The sequence below is a fragment of the Emys orbicularis genome, chromosome 11, assembly GCF_028017835.1.
Source record: "Emys orbicularis isolate rEmyOrb1 chromosome 11, rEmyOrb1.hap1, whole genome shotgun sequence".
NCBI lineage: Eukaryota > Metazoa > Chordata > Testudines > Emydidae > Emys > Emys orbicularis.
In genome coordinates, this window is record NC_088693.1 from 45,118,069 (window position 1) to 45,135,509 (window position 17,441).

Below are 17,441 nucleotides of genomic sequence, written 5' to 3' on the forward strand. Positions count from 1 at the left end.
ATGAGTTAACTGTGATTAATTGACAGCCCTAGAAACAATATACTCACTAGACCACATTTTTATTATAGCCATGTTGCAAAATCCCAAATATAGAGATGAAAGGCAGACCAGAGCTGAGTCTGCCATTGGTATGCCAGTTGATAACTGTCATCCGCTCCTTGTAATCAACTAAGGGAGCAATGTGTTTTCTTGACTTAAAAATCAATAGCCTTTTGATCAGAAAAAACACATTAACCAATATCCTTTGAAGAACTTCTGGTAAAAGTAAAGTGTGGAAGGGAATCAATGAAGGATTTCTTCATGATTAATCAGATCTAACCTGACACTTAAAGAAAGAATAGGTCTTGCACATGAATTGAGAAGATAAGGACAAAAGTCTCAATAGAAAAGTAGAAGCTTCTCCTTACCAGCTGCAATTTGTGTGCGACTATAACAGGGTCAGCACCCGCCTCACGAGCGCCACCTCCTGGTTGATGTGAGCCTGCCTCACAAGAATATGGAAATCTGGGATCTACTAGGGGCTCTCCTGCCTCACAAGAGCACCCCACGTTCTGGTCAGGTGTAAGCCTGTTATTTCTTAGTTCTTGGTTGGAACAGGGTGGCACTTGCCTCTTGCGAGTGCCCCTCTGGCCGATGGTTTCTTCAGCACATCTTCAGTGACCGGAGCTGTCTGCAGGTGGAACAAAAACAAACCCTTCCAGGGTATACAGTCTTTACATTCCCGCCAAGGCTTCCTCCCTAGAGACACTGCTCTCCTGTAACAGTCCAACAGGGATCCATGGTGGTACCCTCAGTTGTGTGTCCCCTTTTCAGCAGCCCTAAATGGGCTCAGCCTTTAACCAGACCAGCAGGGCCCATCATGGTACCCTCACTTGGTCTGGCTAGGCTCTTGGCTCAGTCTTTGCTCAGCCCCACAGCTAGCCCGGAGCTCCTTCTTAGCTCCCCTGGTCTTCAGCAGCCCTCTCTGGACACAGTCCTGCCTGCACTGAGCTGTCCATGGTCGTGCTGCTCTTCCAACCATCCAGGCACCCGATATTTCCTCTTCTAGCTCCAGGCAGCAACTGACTGCTCTGCCTCTGCTGCTTCTTTTTATATGGCCCTTCTGGTCCCGGATTGGCCACTCCAGCAGCTCCTCTGATTGGCTGTTTCCCATGCAGCCACTCTGGCCCACCTGGAGGACTTCTACTCCACTCTTTTCTGGGACAGGGTCAGGCAGAGCCATGAGGCCTCCAGCAGGGGACCTCCAGACCTAGTCCACACTGTCACAGTGACCTTCACTGTCAACCCCCTGTAGATTATACATTGTACTCACCCAGTTTGAAAAAGTGTCAGGAGCCTGGATTACCGGGTGCAATATTCTGGCAGAATAAAAATTCATTCCTGGCTATTTGCATGGAAGAATACACCATAACTCTGAAAAAACAATAAGGAGTCTGGTGGCACCTTAAAGACTAACAGATTTATTTGGGCATAAGCTTTCATGGGTAAAAACCTCACTTCTTGTATGCATCTGAAGAAGTGAGGTTTTTATCCACGAAAGCTTATGCCCAAATAAATCTGTTAGTCTTTAAGGTGCCACCAGACTCCTTATTGTTTTTGTAGATACAGACTAACACGGCTACCACTTGATACTTGACACCATAGCTCTGAGTAAGGGTTGGGTAAAGCCACTAGTATAAAACCAGCATGGATGTGAAGAGAATTCTTTAAGACTTCTTTTTCTATTAGACGGACACACATTGAGAATTTAGATTTTTCTAAGAGCCTACTGTACAAGAGTTATCACTGAAACTAACATGGTGCTGCATATGCGGCCATCTTGTTCTAGGCTATATTTTGCTAATATGAGCTGCGAGAAGAGTTGTTTTTCTCATACTGTATTTGCAAAACATCCTTCAATGTTCTAATACCTAAAATATTTATAGCTAACAAACTTCTCTTTTTAAATAGCTTTCTTGTTTCTCTAAACAAGCTTGTACCTCTAATAAAAGGAAAGCACTTCCACCAAGATAAAGATTTCTTGGCTTTTCCCTGTGCTGACCTATAAAAGAAATGAACTGCTAAAGTGTCGAAGAAATTGGTTTCAAACATTTTGCAATAATACATAGAAAAGGTTAAGAAACAGATTTTCTGAGGACTGAATGTGGCCTTTTATTTGCACTTAGAGCAAGTGACAAAATTCTTGCATACACATAGCATTTTTATATGAAATTAGGTAGACAGCTAATTGCTTGATTTGTGCACAAAATTAGAAGTAGTTTTTGAAAATTTGCATCTCAAACCTCAAGTCTAGGCATTAGACTAGAAAAAGGTTGTCTAACCTGTCTTTTCTAAGAGAAAGACATTCAGCTGATTCCCTACTTGTAGGTATGGTCCCCTCTTGATAATTGGTCAAAGATTGCTACAGGGGCCTACCCATTAACTTCCAGAACTATTGAAATATTTAAACAATTACACACATATAGGGAGATTTCCCTCTAAATATAGTTCAAATTAGGTTAGCTAGGATCTTTCTTGCATTGGCAACAAAATGGATTAGAAGACTTTAGAGAGTTCTCTCCCCCCCCCCATTTCTAGAGTCTATGACCTAACAAAGAGTAGCTCTCTAAAGAGAGTCCTAATAGGAGTTTGCCAACCCATGTGTGTATGTATATTTACAAGTGGTGCAAGTTTCAACACCTATAGTTATGACTGTCCAGCAGTTCCTGTTATAAGACCCTGTTTTCAGTTGATAATAATTTTGTAAAACTTTAATTGTTTGTCCTGAAATTTTCTTTGTCAGGTGTGTGCCTCAGGCTGAATGCTTCTAGAAAGCTTCAGCAAAAATGATTCAACTATTTCCAAGAACAAGATTAGGGGAAAACGCTTTGTTTTGCCCATGTTAGCAAATTGGTTGTAAGTATTTTGCTGCGATGCATGGACTTGAAATTTGGCAGGGAGATCACCCTGGTGTCAGGGATATGCCTTTTGCTGTGCCCATGAAAAACTGCCCAAATTTGGCTCTTGAAAAAAATCTCAGTTCTTACATGCTCAGTAGAGACTTGTTAGTTTTGCTGCTAAATTCTTTGAAGAGTATTTGTAGTAAGCAAACTCCAGCTCCTACATGCTGAGCAGGACTTTCCCTGCAATTGTTACTCTAAGCTCCTGTTGTGCTCAACTGAAAACAGGGAGACTGTCTTTCATGTGCCTAACCTGCTGGCATCTAAGCTGTGACCAGAAGGAGGAAGTAGATTGACTTAGCATACAGAAAGGCGAGGACATAGGGAAAGAGGTTGCAGAATCCCGAGGACAGAAAGAAGCACATAGGGACGGGGAGGATAGGAGCAAGGGAGGTTGGGGGCAGATGGGAGGGGAGGTGGACAGAGACAAACTTACTGCAGGACAGTGGCAGAAGTGTCCATTACTACTAAAGCACATTTCCTTATGGAACCTGGAATTTAATCTAGGAGTCCTGAGTCTATACTTCTCTTTGCTGTCAGCAAATAGCTGTGAAACCCATTGGCAAAGTGTCTGGTTCACATAAAACATAACAGCCTGATCTCCATTCACTAATTTTAACTGTGTTCCAGCATCGCCAACTCATGATTTTATTGCAAGTCTTCCAATATTTGGTGTTTTTTGTAAAGCCCCACCTCTTGGAGTCGGATAGAATCTCAGCTTTCATTTACCCCCTCCCCCCATTTCTACCCCTCTTAATTTTGGATAAAATTGGGGAAAGGTAAACCCTAATGGCACAAAAACCAAGAGGCAAATAAAAAGTCCAAAAATGTACTATTTTGTTGTCTCTTGATTTTTGGGACCCAACTAGTGATTTTTTTTAACCCTGTGGTTGACAATGTTACTATTCTGTCTTCTTGCCTATTGATTTGTTTTGTGGTAAATTACTATGTGGCAATCAGGGACTGCTGCTGCCCTCTGCATTGGCTGTACTTAGTGCAATAGTGTGGCTGTGTGCGTGAGGAGAGGATACGTGAAAGCTGAGATGTTCATGTCTCCAAGGCCTGGGGCTTTAAGAAAAATACCAAATAGTGGGAGACTTGCAATAAAATCCTGAGAGCTGGCAACGCTGGAACACACACACTCACACACTCTGGACTTGCTGCGGAGAGCCACAGGAGCTACACGCTCCTTGTTACCCAGCATCACTCCCTCTTTTTGGGTTGCATTGGTATGTTACAGTCCCTTCCCCAGGTAAGTGTGGAAGCATGGCAGCAGCATGCCTGGGGAAGCTTCCTGATGCAGCTCACCATTGGTTCCTAAGGCAGCTTATAAACTCTTTATTATGGTTTTCCTTGTGGGCACATTGTGGGGAGCTTGTTCAATTAGCTGCTGGTAGATAGGGCTTTGGGGGCAGCTCTTCCCAGGCACACACTGATCTCTGGGGTAGTATGCTGGGGGGGGGGGGGCAGCAGTCAGCCCAGCACTTCAGATAAGGGAGGCTCAAAGCAGCTGGGCAGGTTACATAGTGCAGATATAAAGAAGGGAGGATGCACTGGCCTACTCTTTTCTTATGGGAACTGGAGGAGGCTGCTGTTGCTCCAGTGCTGTTCCTGCTCCCTACGGTGCTGCTACTGCTGAACTCCTGCTCCAGAGCATGTTCTGGAACTGTAGCAGACACCCTCATCTTCCCCACCCCATTTCTTAAGTAGCTGCAATTCAGCCCCTGTTGGGGAAAGGACAGGCTTCTCCTGCTGCAGCAGAGCCCTGTCATCCGAGTGCACCTGTAAGCAGACACTTGCAAGTCTGAGTGGGAGAGGGAGCTCACTGGGAGCTGTCCTGCTAGGCTCCCATCTTGAATCTGCTCATCACAGGACTCCCTACAGGAGAACAAATCTGATCCGTGGGGGAGAAGAGAAGGCAAAGGAGGAGCAGAAAACAAAAATATAAGGAACAAAAACTGAAAAGGAGAAACAGGAAGAGCAATGAACTCTCCTGGATATAGTCGTGTGTGACAAAGTGAGGTTTTCCTCTTGTTATGTTGTATGTGGGTGTATGAGAGTCTTACTGTTTTGCATGAACACTGCGTGCCTCAGTTTCCCTGTGTCTTGCACCAGTGCCAAGGTGGTGGGGATAAGGGTGTGTGACTTTTGCTGAGACTCTCGGCGGTCTGTGAGGCTGCTCCAGCTGCCTGCATGTAAGCTATGGATGGTGCCCTTCGTAACCTGAGTACCAGGAGGGGGATGCAACCAGGTGACACGTTGCCCAGGAAAGCGACACAAAGACTGGAGGAGGAGCAATGGGCGTGTTGGAGGCAAGGCAGCAGGGTCAAGTTTAGTCTGCTGTGGGGGACTCAAGGAGTTGGGGAGTCCAGGGCGTGTGGGCCGGGGTTCCCCCAAGATGGACTTGGCTGAAAGTCACTGATTTCTGTGCTAACAAGTTCTGTTCTACCCTGTGTTCCTGTCAACTAATAAACCTTCTGTTTCACACACTGGCTGAAAATCACGCCTGACTGCGGAGTTGAGTTGCAGGGCTGTTTGGCTTCCCCAGGAGCCCCACCCAGGCAAACTCATTGCAGGAAACGCACGGTGTGAAAAGGGTTGCTGAATGCTCCGAGGTCAGATGCAGGAAGGCCGAAGCTGTGTAAGCTTCTTGCCCTGGAGACAGCGTGCTCAGAGAGAGGAGGCGGCATGCAACACCAGAGTCCTGACTGGCTTCATACAGAGCAGTTCCAGGGCATCGGCCTGGTGACTCCATGACATGTCTGGAGTGAGGGGCCCTGAGCTGCCTGCCCAGGACTAGAGCAGAGACAGCGGCTTCTGACAGTAAGTTATCAGGCAGCTATTCCCTCCCACCAACCTGGCTCACCTGGACTGACAGCTATGGATGCCTCTGTCCAGTTTGTGAGAGAGGACCCATATATGAGTACAGAATCAGCCTATGTGCCCTGCTTGAAGAGGAATAGGCATTGCAGCAATAACTAGACCACGGTACCCTCCGAGTTCTCCAAAACATAAAGGTGCGAGTTGGCATTTAGAAATCAATCAGGATCTAGTTAGATGTGGAATATTTCACTAATATGAAAGCTGTCACTGAGATTATAATGCTTGATTATCCCCGAGGCCAAGGCAAGCTCAGAAGGAAAGCATATGAATTGCTGATTATTTTCTATTATGATACTCAGAAACTGTTTGATATTGCTTTTACACAGTAACAGAATGACAATTTGCTTGTATTATTTTGAAGAAATTTACATCATGGAGTGCTGCTCTCTTCCAAAATCCACTCTTCTGAGGAGATAGTAGAAACCTTCTAGTCTTTTGGAAAACATACACCTCTCATTGTAGATGGCACTGCGAGCAACAAGGTAGGCTACTCAACACTTTCTAATAAAAGATCCTATTTTCAATTGCTTGTCACTAGAGCTGGTTGAGAACTCTCTGACTGAAAATTCACTTCCTGCAAAATCAAAATTTTCTGTGGTAAAACTGCAATTTCCAAGAATGGAATTTTATTGTATAACTGAAATTCTATTTCCCAGCTAGTTATAACCTTGTGCATATGCATTGTGCTACACTTTTTGCTACCTGATCACAAACTATTTTTTCTGCAAGACCACAGCCTCATTCGGTACACAGAATGGATGGTGATCAGGCAATTAATCATAGCTGGGTGCTGAAAGAGGCTGTTGTCTGTAGGATCCTTGCCTTATTTGTTGCAGGAGCTAGAAGTTGTGTGGTGAATGAGGCAGTGATTATATAAGACTGTATCATAATGCATATGCATAAGGGGCCAAATTAAGGTTGCACAGGCATCCTTAATTATGACATTTCCTAACTTTTGAGTGCTTGTCTTTGCAACCTTAACGTTTTTATCTTAGTGTTTTTTTTTAATGTAATAATACATTTCCTTCAGAGATAACTTCAGCTGACATGCTTGTAGGTGATGGGTGATCTACCCTATTGTTTTAACAGTAGATGTCTAAAAATATACTTGTCTAGAATCAATTACTTAACCAATTTTGGAAGGTTTTAATGATTTCTAAACATACAATTTTTTGCAGGCTAAAAATGAACCCAGATTAATAAGCACATTTTTGTACAGTATGTTACCTGTAAATTGGGTATACAACTCATAAAATGCCACATCTTACATACAAAGGGCTAGATCCTCAGATCCATGTGTCAATTTACACCAGCTGAGGATCCAGCCCAAGTTGTGCATATAGGGTTCTGCTATGGATGGGTTAGAGCTGTGCAGTACAGCGAAGATCAGTAGCTGAGCAAAGGTCTTTTAAGTCATTATTTCGATTCAATAGGAGGGCAAACAATCTCTGAAGGCTGACTGGGGAAGCACACTTGAGGTGACAGTTGCTACACTTCTGTTAAAGGGGTACTCTGCAATCAAGGTCCAGGTCCTGGCAGGGCCATGCCTACTCTGACACTTTCCATGCACTTTGCCCGGACACGCATTTGCTGGCCTTGTTAGTGCTGTCTGCATTGGCTAGCTTCCCCCTTAGCACCCTGAACAGCAGCAACTAAACGAAGGCTCCTCCTTACATAACTATCACATAAATAGCCGTCCATTTTTGTCCCCCATCTACTGCACCCACACAGGGAGGCAGCAATTTGATTTCAATTACATTTTAAATATAAGGCCAATGGTGGGCTGAATTTACCCCCTCGTAGATAGAATATACGAGTAATTAAAATCCAGAGCCACCACATATTCTAAAACTTCTTATTGAGCCACACAAACAATTCAGTCAGGAAAATAAACACACTTTAAAAAAAATCAAATCAGTGCAGAAAATGTATATTACACTTAAAAATAACCCATGCAAGCAGAGAAACAACTAATCAGAAAACAGCATATTTTAGCAAATGAAGTGAGAATACTTATGTTACATCTGTAGTATCACAGATGTTTTCAATATTAAAAACTGTCAAGATTAACTATTTCCAAAAGGGTCTAACCTAGTTTTATATATACTTCCATAAATAAAGGAGAGAATTCTTCTGGAAATACTATGCTCTTCAGGAAATAACGTGCTCTCTCAGGGATGTTCCTTTTAAGACATTTTCCATTTACTACCATTTATCGTCATTCTATTTTCTTGCCCTGATACTTGCTGCATCATCAAACGTAAAGCAGAAGTTCTTTTCTTGTTGAATCATTACAATTAACAAGCCAGAAATCGTCTCTACCTATGTCAAGTTTTAGAAAACATTTAGTGAACTGGCAGTTCAATACAAACAGAGACAAGTATATCCCATGATGTTTCATTTTCAGGAGTTCTTTTCCAACCCTCAAAAAGGTATGAAGACATAAATGAAGACCCTGATCCAGCCTTTACATCTATCCCATCAAAGTTAATTGGACTTCACAGTGGTTAATGCTAATTCATTGTGAGATCAGGGCCTAAATTTCTTTTAATTACTCTCATGGGTGAAATCTGTAGGTTTCTAGGCCTGGAAACTCACAGGGTCCTACAATATCTAATGCATACTGTTAATCCATGATGTGCTATTGGCACTTGGGAAGGTGATGCAAAGCCCTTTTAATTGTATGGCTTCCTTCAGGCCCAGACATAGGTGACCTAGATCTTACATACATTATGTATTCATTTGGGTTCCCTTTTGTCTACCTAAATTTTGCAATGTTTGAGAGTGGTCAGATTTCACATACACCCCCTCTCCCACCCCGCCCTACACACCATTTGCTCAGGCTTACGATGACAGAGAAAAACAACAGGGTTTGGTCCTAAAGCCATCACTCATATTATCATGATGTAAAATATATATTTGCAGTACATATGTTTAGTTAATAAGAATGAATACAAGACAGTCAGGGATCATTGTGCCCATTAGCAGATGACAAAGCCCATCATAAAAGGCTATTAAGAAAAATAAATAATGGGGGAGGAGGGGCAAATTCTTGTGAATTAAAAAGGGAGTAAAAGTAAACTACTGCTTCTCAGAGAATGGAGGTTAAAATGTCGTGTGTCTGTGACATGTACCAGTGCTATTTAATATAGTTATCAGTGATTTCAAGGGAGAAAGTAGACAGCAAGTAGTTGAAGTTTGCTGCTCTTTTGGTTACTAAATACCACAGAATTGTGGGTGTCTCCAGGTGGGTTTAAACACTGGATGGGGAACGAGGCAGATGGAAGTTAGCTTGGGTAAGTGTAAAGAAATAGGTGTAGGCAAAAACAGTCAACATGTTCAGTCAGACTGGCCTCCAGATACTACTGCAATTTAAATGGTCAATAATAATGGTAATAAATAATGCATACTGATAGGCTTGACATTTGCAGGATCCTCAGAGAAAAAGTTCAGTTAAAGAGTCTGGCTAACGTACAGCAGCATTAAACAAAGAAAAACAAATAAGATGCTTAAGTACCTTAGAACAGAACATATCGCAATTATTGTATATTGGAGAATGATATGCCCTCATTTGCAGTACCATTTTTGTTTTTGGCTCCCTCACACCTTAAGCACATCTGGAATGCTTTTTTGCATATGCACACATACATCTTGTGTGTATTTTCCAATGAATACATTAATATTCAAAATGTCTTATAATGGTCTTTGAAAGAAGTTGCTGGTATGCTACTCCATAATCACCCTCCAGCACTATGTACCACAACACAAGACCTCTCTGCAGAATATATTTACAAGTCATGAGGAAAAATCCTCTTGCTGTTTTCACGTCATACGGAAGATAAGTTTGCAAAAGGAAACATTTGGCAGTGGTTCAAATAAGCACTGTCTGGTGGTGCTGATAATGCAATTTTTTTCTGACTACAGTGAATACTATGATGCTATACAATTCATGTAATCCTTATGTGTGAACAAACTATATTTACTGACTGGACAGAATTTATTCACACAATGACCTGAACCATTCTCCTTTCTGTCGCTATTAACTTGTTATTTACAGACTGATTCCCTGAGGAATTATCTGAACATGGAAAAAAAACAAGCTCAGCAAACATACAAAATATTAATTTTAAGTTGTATGCAATAAGCATATGAGAATAATTTAATGAACTGTAAAGGATATTAACAATAGGGATTTTAATAATATTTAGAATCTATTATGGGGCAATTAAGGAAGTAAGAGCAATTAAAAATAAAGATTAGACTGTAAAAAAAAATTTTTACTCAAAAAAATTTGGACAGCAGCTTTGTCAATGATTTAACTGTATGTTGCAGTAATTTTACTGCAAATGCATTGCGAAAATAGAGGTGCAATTCTTCAGGAAAAAAAACACAGTAAACAGAAAATGAATCAAAAGTAAATATGAGTTAATGAGAAATTGTTTTTCTCCTTGGCTGATTAAACATCAATTTCAGTTTCACTTCTCTTCATTTAGTGATAGGCCACATATTCAATTAGTGAAAGTCTGAGTAACTCCATTGGTTACAATGGTTTTAGGCTGATTTGTATCAGCTGAAGGCTTGCCTATTATCTTTAATATGAAAATGATTTTTTTCCCAAAATCATCTTTGGTCTTTCTATTTCATAGTATATGCATGCATGTCACGTGCACACACTCACACAAGACCACTATTGCTTGCTAACTGTATATTGTGTTGTTTTTACATGCCAACCACATCCCCCAAAAGTAAATAGTTTGTATTTGTTGGAACCTCGACAGTAACCATGCATCAGGAACCATGCAACAGGATGTGCTAAAAGGGAAGGTATATACAAATGAATACTGAATTTCTTTCTGTCACTGTTCCATAGGTCTGAAATTAGCTATCATAAGAGTTGAAAAGGGTTATCTAATGTTTGATGTAACCAATACACAGTGTTGTAAGACAGGCTTCATGTACTGATTATTAGAGTCTGCAGAGAAAGCACAGACTGAGGAGGGGGCTAATAACATGAACACAAATTTACTTACTGTGTTAAAATTTGGGAAGAGTCCAACAGCAGAACTACTGTCCACAGGAAAGGACATAAAGGGCTTGATATCCAGTGAAGGCTGCATCATCAGAGTCGGTGTGCGCACAAGGGCAGGAAGTGTAGTAGTATGGCATGTACTGCCTGCCAAGAACAAACCAAAAACAGGAATTCATCACTCCCTCTTAGACAAAAATGCCCTTTCCTTATGCACATACACTCTGTAAAGGTAGAGAAATATCACCTCTCTAACAACCTGTAAGAAATAAACATGACACACATTTGATAAAGTGGGTCAGTAGGAGTTAATACCATTAAAACATGCCTACTTCTTCACCGTCTAGATGAGGCAGAACACTTCCCCATACCCATAGCTGCTCAGATTCTGAAGAGGAGACATATGGTGCATAAATCACATTGGACAGGCAGAATAAAAACACTTCTAAGGCTCAAAAATTCTGATGAGCCAGAAAGGCAGGGCTGGGCACCTATTACAAACAGATGCTTTTGCAATTCAGAGTTGCCTATGAGATTAGTGAGAGTGGACATTTATGCAAGCTGGTATACAGAGGTATTTTTAATATGAGTTGTGCATTCATTTTTCTCCCTTATAATGGCATCTGTAATGTGCTTAATGCTGCACAAGCATGACTCAAAGATTTTTTTTTAAATCTAAAAAAAGGCCTACTGATTAAAAATGCAAGAAATCAAGAAATAAGTAGTAAGCCCACAACATATGTTTATACTAAATAACCATACAGCATAAAAATAAACCAAATTTCCTACTTTCCCTCAACATCACCCTTCAACAATATTTCTTGAATATTTTAGTTTAACCCTACATCTTTCTTTCCAAACTAAGGCTTTCCAAATTTTAAGTCAATGGGAACCCTTTTTATAAATACACACAGACAAAATGTGGCCTCAAACAGGTGGAATCTTTCCTAATTGATGACTGTCTAAAACTGAACAGATTAATATTTAATACAAAAGCAGGCATATATCCTTTCTTTCTGCATAGCTCCTGACTCCCTCATCTCACAGGGGGAGAGGAGCAAAGAGGTTTGCACCAACAGAAAGTATAGGAGGTTTGTCCATCTAATGGCACAGGTGTCCCAATATCCACAAAGAAATTTCTTGTCAGTTATCTGCAGAGAGTCATGCTCTCCCCCTCTTCGCAGAATGGTTCACAGCAAAGCCACATTTTGCTGGCTCCCTAGCTGTACACTTCCCTTCCCCTCACCCTCTCCTGAGGGCAGGAGAAGGCAACTCTGAGCCTAATCTCTGGCTGGATTTTCCAGTGGGAATTCTGTATATTTGCCCGGGGGCTTAATTCACCAAAGATGTCTCTTTCTCCCCCTGCTCCCTTCCCTTGCTCTTCTTCTGAAACAGAGGGCATTCACACCCCAGATTAGACTTTTTGTATACCTTACTTTAAAAATGTTATTTCTGGAGCTCCAAATGCAAATCTGTAATAATTGGATTTACATTCTGCTATTTGGGGTTGCAAAATATTCTTCAATTAATGTGTCAAGTGACTTCTAGATACTGTAAATTAAACATTTAATACAAACAATGCACTGACCTTCAACCCTTCCAAGGCTTTCCAGTCAACTGATTACCTACCCATCATTTCTCTTCCTCAGGGCTGCCAATCCAGTCTCTGCCCAAACCCACCCCTTTCCCCCTGAAACTGCCCAACTCATCATCTGTGCTGCACACCCCTTGCAGCCTCTCAGCTCATCAGGTCAATCAATCAAAAGTATCACACCCCTCCATGCAATCCTACTGATCACATCCTCAGCTCCACATACATCTCTAACCAAGCAACTGATCCTCTAACATCAGGATTCCATCCTCTTCCCCACAACCACTCAACTGATCCCTTTACCACACAGCCAACCCCAGTCAATTCGTCCATTGCCCTGCAATCACCGCAACCAGTTGATCATCTGCCTTCTCCACCTGCTAGCTTCCCTTGCCCCCATCTAATAGATTAATTGCCTCTCCATTAATACTGTTCCTATCACTAGCCCTCCAGTTACCTTCTTCCTCCTTTCTCCAATGGCTAATCAGTGATAGGGAGGAGAGCAGTCCTGTGTTAGATGTTTCTCTGCTCCCAAGGATTGCGATTAGTGTATGCTGCTCCCCATACAGGGTCCCTGGGCCTTTTAGAACCAGGCAGGAAGTAGGCTGTGGAGCAGCAAGTGCAACTCTCTCTTCCTCATCAAACCTCACCACTCACCCACACCCGTCTGAGAGATGCCAGGCAGTCTAAGTAGATCTGTCCCAGTGCATTTAGAATCTCTGAGTGGGACACTGAGTGAAACTTCACTCGGAAAAGGCAATTCATTTGTTCCCTCTTCTTTTGATCTCACCAGCATAGGTTCATACACACTATTTAAAATCTATTCTACTATATTTGAGAATCAGATTGAGTGTTGTGATGCTGTGGCTACCTGGGTTGATTAGATAGTCTACCATCCAAGACAGGTCCTTTGTAGATACTACTGAATAGGAGAGGGTAAATACATTAGTTTCAGCCACTGCATAAGAATGTAATGTTATAGTTTATTAGATTAATTACAGACCACAATCCTTCCATCTTCGTGCATTGGTAAATCCTGGGGTCACAGAAGAGATGGACAGAAGATTGCAGCAGTGCCCCACCAGGCTGGTTACATTCCTTCTTGAGAGGAAGATTAATCCTGATAAAATTATCCTACATTTTCTCCTTTCCCAACCCCATCATTTGCAAAATTTAAAATACTGTTTGCAATCTTTAAGTAAATTAGATTTTAAATTTTGCATAGACTTGTGAAACTCATCAAGAATTGTGCTTAATTAACTGTAGGTCAGAGCTTATTTGTGTGAATTCATAAACACTAAAAAAGTAATGGCAGTCTAATGCACATACAGCCTCTTCCTTATATCTGCAATGAAAAAATAGATCAACAGGATAATAGTGCATCAAGAGATTTACCAAAGGAATTGTCCTCAGCTGCAAAAAGATGATTGTATTGTATTTTTACTAGCTGATTCTGATATATTAGATACACAGAATTCAGTATTGTATTCACACTGCCACAATGTATTTAATTACACACTGTGCTTCTAATTAGGTAATGTTCCAGCCATTGTCAATTTAATTCTTCAATAACAAATATTTACATATTTTGATTTAGCCAAACTTCTAAATATTGCTTCAATTACAACTGAGCTATAATTTCAGTTTAAAATTAAAATTAAGGCTGAGTTTTTGTAATGACTGACCTCCCATCCCTTCTAACTAGGCTGTGGTGAGTATTCATCATAGAAATAAGTTTTCACTATTTTTTCCATATCTCTGTGCACTCTTCTTGGTACATCCTGGCTGACTACTGATATCTCAAATTTAACACAACATACACCAGAAGCCTCACTGCAATTTGTGCAGTCCATCATATGGGATGTCAGAGTAATTAAATCTGGAATATCTTCAGGATACCAGGATAGATTCAGAGATTCTACAGAACTTACATAAAACATGCACCCCACAATTTGATTAGCGAAGGCAGTTCACACATAAACCTGTGTTCAACTATTTTAAAGTCAACTGGTGGGGGGGAGTGAAAAATCCCTCTCCTCTACTACCCCTGCCAATCAAGTCACGGAGGCCCATTGACTCTCCTCCCTCCCCCCAACCTCCCTGTAAAAATCCCTGGCAACGTAAGCAGGAAGAGATGACCAAAAGTGACAAAGCTAGAACCTCTACACTTGAGAGTCATCAGATCAAGCAGAATGGAACACCGAGTTGCACCAAAATTCTCCCTAAAGGTCAAACACAATCCCACTGTCACCCAATCAAATTTGTATGCAAATATGAACCAAGCAGGAATACTGGCACAACAAAGATGTAGCTGACAATGTTCATTATCATTACAAATTTAGCAGATGTTTACCATTTCATTAGCATTTTAATGATGCAGACATTTTACTGTGTCAGATTGTTTTAAAATATTAGTAAATCTTGGGCATAAATATAAGTGATCTTTCTAGCAAATTCATTCACGCACCTCAACCTGCTAGTTTTTAGTTTAAACACTGTTTTACCATTTTTTTTATTATAATGGCTTCAAGAAATAAGAAAACTCTTTCCACATGTACTATTAGGATATAGTCTACAAAAGAAATATCTGGTGTTTGGATTAAAATAATAATAAAAAAACTCAAAAGATTTCCTACAAGCTTGTTTCCTGGTGTTCTATAATGTGACTTATTTTTTCTAGTTCATCTGCTGCTGCTTCTGCTCTGACTCCAGCTGCATGAATTATCTACAGTTACATCATCAGGTTCAAGAAACAGGCAGAGACTTTGCCAAAAAATATTAGTCCTCGGCAGAACCACTCTGACAAGCTAAGGGACGAAATCAGTTTCTTTGATCCTAGCTGAAGATCCAGAGTGCTTCCCATTTTATTAGAATAAATTCTCCTTTCACTTCCTGCACAAATGTGTCTCAGAACAATGTAACAAATACTATGTCTCTTAGATAGCATCTGCTATCATCCAGGTATGGCTTCAAACTACCTGAAAATCAGAGACAGATTTTTTTCCACTGATTATCAGAAGCTGTTAGGGTTAACTACTGTAGTTTGATTTGTTTGACAGCAAAGAACTATGTATAGTTAATAGATTAGATGGTGAAAGTACGGCTGTTGTACTGTTAGAGATGGTGGGAAGCGTTACTTCAGTCACTCTCCTGTATAACACAAGACTTCTCTCATGGTTCCAATGCAAGGTTACCTGTCCCAACAAAATTTGCTATGTGAGAATGGGGAGGAGGTTAGATAACACAGATTTGGGCGACAGTCTTTCACCTCTAAAAATCTACACTCAAATCCCAAGTACATCTCATCCAGTACCAGATCGGTGTGCTTCACAAAGCTACCATGCAGGACAGGAAAGACCAGTTATTCTAAAGAGTATTGGCAGAGAGATGATAGTTTGCATATTGTCATGCACACTGCTAATCCCTATTTAGAAAGGGCTCTCTAATTTTTTTAAAACTAAATTTACCATCTGCTCAGTTTAGTGGCTGCCCATCCTCCTCTCCCCATCTTCAAATCCTTCCACTAGTTCCAGCCATGCTGAATCACTAAAGGCATGTCTTCATTAGCAACATTAAAGTGCTGCCGCGGCAGTGCTTTAGCGTGGCTGTGTAGTTGTGGCACCAGCGCTGGGGCTATAAAAAACCCACCTCCACGAGGGGAATAGCTCCCAGCGCTGGGAGCCGTGCACTGTCTACACTGCCACTTTACAGCACTGAAACTTGCAGCGCTCAGGGGTGGTGGTGGGTGTTTTTTCACACCTCTGCAGCGCTGTAAAGTGCCAGTGTAGACAAACCTTTAGGGTTGCTTTGCATAGTAACAACAACCACTCAAGGCAAGAAGAAGATGCAAATGAATGGGATGGTAGCAGAATAGGAACCTCTGAAGAAATGGGTGGGGTTTTGTGTTTTCTTTTCTCTCTTTAGTGCTGCATTTTCAGAACATCAGGCCAGATCATCAAATCAATTGCTGGAACTTAGAACACACCTTCAAGATGGACAACAATCATCCCCTTGGCTGTGCAGACACTGGCTGAATTCATTCATAGGCTGCAATCACAGTGCACTCAGTCACCCTCACCTTAGATTTTAGATTGTCATCCAAAGTACCTGATTTTTCCTTTAAAGGTTTGGAACCCTGAGGCGCAGACAGGAGATGTTTAAAATGGTTTAAATCTCACACTCTATGAAAATTCTATGTGCACTAATCTGTGAACCTTTTCAGGGCTGTAAAGCTTTCAGTACCATTTACTAATTTGCACTAGGAACTTTTGAACATTGTCAAAAATATTTTTCAAGAACACGCTGAAGTGTTTTTTAAATATAAACAATTCTGAGCCAGAGGCAACACTGAGGCTTTCAGACTGAATAAAGTTTGCTTCAGCTCCACTGCCTATAGCCTGAAAAGGATCACTGCACTAAAAAAAGAAAGTCTTGTATGAGTCCTTACCTTAAACTGGAGTTTGTCTTGTGTCTCTGACACATCAGGCAGTCTAGTTCCTCCAATGATCACAGTTACCCACTAGTTGTAGTACTTCTTCCTAGATGATGCCAGCTTGTTCAATATCCTCTCACTCTCTTCTGCCAGCTCTTCCTTGGCCTTCCTCACTTTCTCTCCCCTCCCTTAGGTATGCAATTTAATGCTTGCTTAGCAAGTCTCCCATCTTCCATACAATGTACATGTCCCAACCATTTGAGCCCTCTTTCTTTGATAAAATTTTTTAGCATGTCCAGTTCTGTCAGTGCCCCTATTCTCACATTTGTTATTTTGTCTTTCCATGAAAAGCAAAGTATCTTCCTCAGCCATCTGTGATGGGCAGATTCCGGTCTCATCCTGTTAGTCATCACCATCAGCCAAGTCTCTGCTCTGTACAGTAGCACGCTCAGTACAATCACAGGGTATAGTCTTCAGTTTAGTGGGGAGACCTCTCTTTGATCACATGGTGTTCACCCTTCCAAAAGTGCTGTTTGCTTTTCCTAATCTTGTATGAATCGCTTTATTGCA

The 17,441-nt window shown here is 41.2% G+C and overlaps 1 protein-coding gene across 4 annotated transcripts in view; it reads right to left on the reverse strand.

The window, feature by feature from the left end:
- Positions 1 to 17,441, reverse strand: part of ZNF385B (zinc finger protein 385B) — a 230,306-nt gene that overhangs the window by 70,500 nt on the left and 142,365 nt on the right. For 3 of the 4 annotated variants that reach the window (XM_065413603.1, XM_065413601.1, XM_065413602.1), the window contains one exon: positions 10,853 to 10,995. In XM_065413603.1, coding sequence (XP_065269675.1) covers positions 10,853 to 10,995 — 143 coding nt within the window. The remainder of the gene's footprint in view (positions 1 to 10,852; positions 10,996 to 17,441) is intronic. The other variant, XM_065413604.1, reaches the window with a different exon arrangement.